Source organism: Cryptotermes secundus, unplaced genomic scaffold (assembly GCF_002891405.2).
Source record: "Cryptotermes secundus unplaced genomic scaffold, Csec_1.0 scaffold80, whole genome shotgun sequence".
Classification (NCBI taxonomy): domain Eukaryota; kingdom Metazoa; phylum Arthropoda; class Insecta; order Blattodea; family Kalotermitidae; genus Cryptotermes; species Cryptotermes secundus.
The window spans coordinates 763716-770644 of NW_019732856.1; the positions used below are offsets into that span (position 1 = coordinate 763716).

Here is a 6929-nt window from a genome sequence, read left to right on the forward strand (position 1 = left end):
TTAGTTGTCTAATTACATGTGGGAACATTTGTCTTATTACAGGTAGCAGAGCTTCTGTTTCAACCCATCAGAGTGTTGCCACACACCATCCATGAAGAAGACTTTCCAGCCAGCACATGAAACACAAGTGACCAAACAGAACTCTGCCGTTACCAGCAATCATCGAACCGGTCGGATTGGATACACGAGTTTCCAGAGTCAAGGCAATTTCAGGTTTAGTACTACATCTCTACGAAATAAACGCGAAACAGTTGATAAGACTGCCGTAAAAAGTAATGGCTTGAAGACCGGGGGTTCGTTTCATTGTGACAGAAGTGACGGTTTGAAACCGGGTATCTCTGGTGGCGATATATCTGTAAGTGAGCAGACAGAACTATCTGATATCGCAGTTACAAACGTTTCACTCTGGAGAGGTTTATCAGATGATTCTAGTGATGGGAAACTCGCCGCTGAAAACGTAGAGACTGGAGGACTCAGACCGAAAAGTTCTCCGGTATTGCATCGTTCAGCACCTGCTGACAAAGAGAAAGCGAAGGACAGATTAGTGAAGAGCCATTCACACATCGAACAGCTGCAACAAAATTTAGCCACTAAGCTCAGTACTGCAACTGTCGCGACATTCATACACGAATACTCACCCGCCCTCTGCCGTCGGAGTCACAGGAACGTCGGGAGATCTCCGTTGATTGACAGGAAGCTAAACGGGAGAGACAGTTGCGGTAGTTCTAACGTAGCAGGTCCTTTTCCAACTAGCCGTAACCAAGACAATATTAGGAATAATCGAAAAATACGGTATCCCAAATCATCTGTTGGAAAGGGAGATAGTTTAGGGTCGATATTGATAAAGAAGAAATTTGTGTTCTTCAATGGATTCTTCGGTCGCTCTGTGATCAGGTGTAATCGTAAGCAAATTGACTCGCATAAGAAGGATGTCAGGTCCCCTGATGAAACTGAAGGGAGCAGGAATTTAGACATTAATAGTCCTGTTCAGTCGGTAGAGAACGGCTTGACACGGCTGGAAGGAAAGAAAGGTAATCAGCATTACTGTGCCGATGGTCCATCTGCTGATTATATTTCACCGAACTGCGGCAAGACGGATGTGAATTCCAATAAAGCTGTGTTCAGTGATACATTTGAAAAAGATACTGAAGCTACAGATAAAGGTCGAAATCCACCCCCATCCAACTCTCCAGGTCCTTACGGTGATAATCGTTCAGACGCCTCACAGCAGCACAATTCCAACACATTGGAACCTCCGTCTAAGCCAGCCAGAGTTTCGTGGACTACAGCATTGATTCAGAAGCTCACAGAAGAGGAGGCAAGGAAGAAAACTAAATCACAAACCAAAGCACAGAAACCCAAAAGGACAGTGAGATTCCCGCAGAAGAAACCTCCAAAAGTCGTGAACGAAGAGAAGTCGAAATTCTCGGAGGGGTTTCAAAAGCGGCGCGAATCAGCTCCTCTGTCACGACCGACGGCAGAGATTCCTACGAAGCAGTTGGATTCGGAAGGTAACTCCGTAAAAAAAGATACAAAGGAGAATCCTTCGGGTGTAATTCTTGATGACAAGAGTAAGGACGCTTACGCGAACCTGGTATCTCAGTTGTTACTCTCCAACGAAGGGGACAGCCAGCAAGTTTCGGAGTTGAAAGGAGAAGACTTTGTTCTGAAACAGAAGGAACTTGAAGAGATCAGAGCTGCCATTGCAAGAGAGGAGTGTGCCAGCGTAATTAGTGACGACGACAGCGTCATCTTAGCCCCCATAACGGCGTCAAAGGAGAGCATCGAGACAGGCCGGAGGAAGGAACCCAAGCCCTCAGGGATTAGGCGTCTCCTACCGCAGGGCCTGTTTGCACAGAAACATCGACAAGTAGACAGGACAGACGAGGGCTGTGCCCAGGAACCTCTCCTGAATCGAGCTGACACCTCTCGCGTTTACCCGGCCACGACCACGGCGCGACCAGTGTTAGAGACAGCTTTCCTGTCCGATCCGAACTCCAAGTTGCCGGTGAGGTCTGGAGTTCGTCAGCAGCAGCGGTCACAAAGTTCTTCGCCATCACCGAGACATAAACAACCATCGCCCAGAACACGCCGCCGTCAGGATCGAGACCAAACAAGTATTCAGGAGAACGAGCAGAATTCGTCTAGGATCATCCACCAGACGAGATCTAAGAGCTTGAGTCCAGCCAGAGACCGTAGTAGCTCGGCGGCAAGTCGAGCCTCCAAGAGAACGATTCCCGACACGTCTCTAGTCCTGGAGGAACGTCTCCAGCATATCCGAAGGGAACTTTCGTCTCCACCAGGCAGAGATGTAACGAGGCCCTCCTCCGCCACTCCTCCAGACTATCCCAACAGGGTGCCTCAGAGACATAACTCGTTGCCTTTGTCTTCAAACAAGACCATCCAGCAGGAGCAAATATACCAGAACACAGGCAGAGTTTACATCAGTGCACCAAGCAATGCGTACTACCATTCTCCGCCAAGCCGAAGACGGCAGCAGAATAAAGAACCTAAAAACGACCTCAAAGCAGATGATTATCGCAGGAAAGTGAGTGGTGGTAGCTCAGCTTCTTCGTCTTCTTCGACTATCGTTGCTGAATCGCCTCCAGTTTCTGCACTGTCTTGGAATCCTCTTTTACTTAACTTGGAAAGTAATGCCATTAGCGGGTCACCGGACATTCGCAAATTGCAGCAACATAGACACCCGGAGCATCCCAGTGAGGATTCTGGGCTGTATGGCGAGATACGCAACAGTGTTGACAGAGATTCTAGTGCCCTGCCTTCTCATAATATCGACACCCCGGATAATTACTCCCCCTCAAATTCCGGATTGTCAAGAAAACCTCAGGGCCTGTTACAAGTGCACCACGACTCGACTGTATTACAGCAAAGGAGTCCAACATCTGTGCCATCTGGCAGACTTTCAGCTCCTCCGGTAGCTTCGTACAGCATCGAAGATTATCCAAGACGGAGAGTCAGATCGCCAGAACCACATAGATCCCGCCAAGAATACGAATATGATCAATCCTCCAGGAGATCTTTATCTCAGCCACCGAGGCTGGGCCAGTCGGATCAGAAGTCTTCGCTACGACCTTCATTTCGACCTGTTAACCCTACTGACAAGGGGCTGGCGCGTCCAGTTGCCGCTCAACTCCAAATCAAATCTCCCCAGTCACGTCCGAGGGCAGATGACAACGTGAACAGCAGAGAAACGCAGACCGCAAGGAGTTACATTCAGCTACAGCACCAGCAGCTGGAAAGAAATCCGCGGAACAGGCCTCACGATCAGCAAAGGAAGTTGTCGCGCCAGGAAGTAGAAGCTTTGTACTGGGAGACTCAGAAACTTCGGGAAGGACTATCATCCCTGTCCCAGAATATGTCACTCCATCCCCCACAACTGGGAGTACGGTACAGCTCCACAGCATCATTGCCCCAGCAAGCGTTCTCAGCCTATCGAAGTTCCATCCGGTCAGAGCAGAACAGTCCAATGTTATACCAGCCAGAGGCAGTGCCAAGGCAGCCTTTCAGGACGCAGTCAGTTCAGAACGTCGGAGGTGGCTACGGGTCCCCCATTTTAAGACCGCAGCCTGTGTACAACATTGTCCAACAGCATCAGCCGGTGCGCCAGGCTCGAACATCACATGACACCAACCCAAGAGCTCCCAGAGCAAGGAGTGCATCTCCAGGCCCAAACAGCAACAGACACCTGTCGTCAAGAAGCCTGAGCCTGCCCAGGTCCATCCCGTCTTCCGTGATGCTAGAGAACCAGCATTACAAGGCGAGTGACAGCGTGATGAGCAATTTTGCAAGGGGCGTGCCGCACAGGAATACAATAGGGCCAATAAGGACGTCGTCTCATTTCCCGCACTCCCCTCAGATGCGTCAACAGTCCACCCCTACCATATATGAAGAAACACAACAGCAGGTAGGGGATGAGGTACGGCTGCGCCACACGGAACGTTCTAAGCATGCCACAGAAGTGGATGCAGGGAGCGGGAATAAGATCAACAAAAATGCCAACAGCAAGACGCAGAATTACGTGAACTCTGTGATGAATCGTAATCCTTCAGCAGGAAACGGAAACTGCGATAATAAATCCGGGAGTGGCAAAAGAAGTAAAAAGTCCTCGTCACAACACTTGGTATCACCACAACCGTATTATCCTCCTATATTCAAACGGGGGAGTCTTATCAGCACTTCGACGTGTTCAGTTGACGTTGTTGACAGCCCGATGTCTCCGAAGCGGGTGAGCTTCAGTAGCTACGACGAACCTCTGTACTGGCCAACCCGAAATGGACCCGCGCCAGAGCCGCCGACGAGGCAGCGTAAAGCACAGAACACAAATCCTGATCCCCTTCTGCGTTACGAAGAGTACAGTACTTACGCCAATGTTCCTCAAGCGCCGAACCGTCCGTTGCCGCCTGTACCGCACGATGCGAACGGATCCACGTACGGATCCATTTCAAGGAAAAGTCGGGATTCGAAATCGCCAACTAGCGGATTCCCTGTTTCTGCTCAGAGGTGGCAGCAGCTGTCCGAGTCGGAATCTGGCAGCGAGGCGGGGGGAGTTCAACGGATCCTCCAGCAGGGGAGCCACGGTCGCGGCACATACGTGCGTTTTCCAGATACAGGTAGGATGCTTTGCGGTTTTACTGGAAAATCGCGACAGTTGCAGATTTACAGCAGGAGTGTTGAATTGTGCAGATTCCACTGGTTCCACAATTTTGATTGCTTGTATTGTTCTTTCTTTCTTTTGAAGGGGCGATTGTAGGTTATGAACGCTTTCATGTAATCATCAGCGTTTAACGAAATTGGCGGAGAATGAGACTCACCTTTTAAATAATTTCAGGACTTCTTTTTGTGCATTTTGCATAAATCACATTTCAGTTTTATGTTTTTTTAACTGCTTAAATTTTTGTGTGGATGTAATGGTAGAAGGTTAGAAAGTTAAAACGCGTATTTATAGCAGCAAGAAGAAATATGGAAGTTCAAATTATTCCGCTTTGCGATAGACAGTCGCTGTATTGACAGGCTGGACGACCGGGTCTCGATTCTCGGCAGGGGGAAGACATTTTTCTCTTCACAGCGTACAGCCCGGCTCAGTGGCACACCCAGCCACATATCCAATGGGTACCGGGGGTAAAATGGCCACGGCGTAAAGCCGAAGTCAAGAATAGTGAAGCTATGCCTCCAATATTTCATATGTCTTCGTGGCATAGTGCTCGATTGATTAAGCACAAGATCGTTAAATTCTTTTTACGATTGCTTGACTCAGTCAAGGCGACGGGGTTAGGACCAGTTATGAATATTTCGGCCCATAATTTGCTAAGCCTGTGTGTTGGGACCCTTGCAGAATCGCCGCAATGGCGTATTGCTGTTTCCCCGAAACACGGCGTGCGTTGTGATAATCTCGTGTAGTGTTACGTTCGAGCGACGTGGCAAGTAGAGGAAGCAGACAAATGCAGCCGAGCCTAGCTTTCCGACTCATTTAGAGACACTGCGAATTGTAGATTAGGTCGACTATAAAAATTAATAATTTAACCTCGGTTATTAGATCGCATAGATCGCCTCTGTGGTCTAGTGGTCAGAGTTCCTGGCTACAGATCCTGAGGTCCCGGGTTCCATTTCCAGCGCTACCAGATTTCCTGAGTAGTGGGTCTGGAACGGGGTCCACACAGTCTCGTGAGGATAATTGAGGAGCTATTAAAAAGAAATGGCGGCTCCTGTATAGAAAACCGATATTAACGGCCGTGCGGATTCGTTGCGCTGACCACGTGACACCCTCTATCCGCTAAAGTTGGCACTAACTTCGCCGACAAGCGGCGGCCGCTCTGTCGGTATAGTTCGCTTGCGGACTACAGGCCACGGAGTTATTAGATCACATTCCACATAAAGCGGAAGCATGGGCATTTTTCGTAAAGGTGGTCAAGATTCTTGGAGGACTGTAAAGCCAAAGAGTAAGTAAGTTAGTTAGTTAGTTAGCTAGCTAGCTAGCTAGCTAAGGCCGTCCCATAGTTCAGGCCGCTGTTGCCCGGGTTCAAGCCCGGGTCAGATCATGTGGGATTTGTGGTGGATAAAGTGGCACTGAGGCAGATTTTCTCCATGTACTTCAGTTTCCCCTGCCAATTCGTATTCTACCGATTGCTCCACAATCATCGTATCATCTGAGGCTGTTAACAATAGGCCAGTATTGGCCGCAGTACCCAGTGGACTCAGTCTCACCCCACGAGAGAAAAAGGAAAAGTAAGTAGCTGTCAGACGGCATTTAGACCTTTTTCATACCGAATATCTTGCGAACAGAGAGCTTAAAATATTTAGATTCTTCGAAGTCAAGAATAAGGCCGCGCCATATCTCAAGCGGTTAGTCGCTGGCTTCCAACCGCGGCGGCCCGGGTTCGATCCCGTGTCTGGTCAAGTGGGATTTGTGGTGGACAAAGTGGCGCTGGGGCAGGTTTTCTCCGACTACTTCGGTTTCCCCTGCCAATCTTCATTCCACCAAATTCTCCATCATCATAATCACCCGGGGCAGGTACAATGGACCAATCAGTGGCCGCCGTACCGAATGGACCCAGTTGGACTCCATCCCCCACTAAGCGAATTAAGAAAGTCAAGAATAATGGAGCAGTACCTCTACTCCCACTGCTTCTTAATGACATGGCGCTTAATTAATTCAGCACAGAGACAGCCTTATCTCTCTGTCTGTTGCTCTAGAGCCATTTGTTGGACCTTGGCCGCTTTTTCAATTTCACAATATTATACACAGTCGGTAGGGCGCCTTAGATGGGAGATCAGCCCGTCGCAAGGCCGCTACCTACACACAGAACAACACAAACAGAATAAACAAACCCCATGGTTTTAGTCCGCAAGTGAACTATACCGACCGAGCCACCGCCACTTGTCGCCGAAGTTAGTGCTAACTTTAGCGGATA

At 49.1% G+C, this 6929-nt stretch overlaps 1 protein-coding gene across 1 annotated transcript in view; it reads left to right on the forward strand.

The window, feature by feature from the left end:
* Nucleotides 1–461: 461 nt before the first annotated feature.
* The window catches only part of LOC111867726, a gene marked incomplete at its 5' end in the record, with an annotated part of 591832 nt that continues 585364 nt past the window's right edge, over nucleotides 462–6929 (forward strand). Inside the window, 1 exon segment of the mRNA XM_033752792.1 lies at nucleotides 462–4631. Coding sequence (XP_033608683.1) covers nucleotides 462–4631 — 4170 coding nt within the window.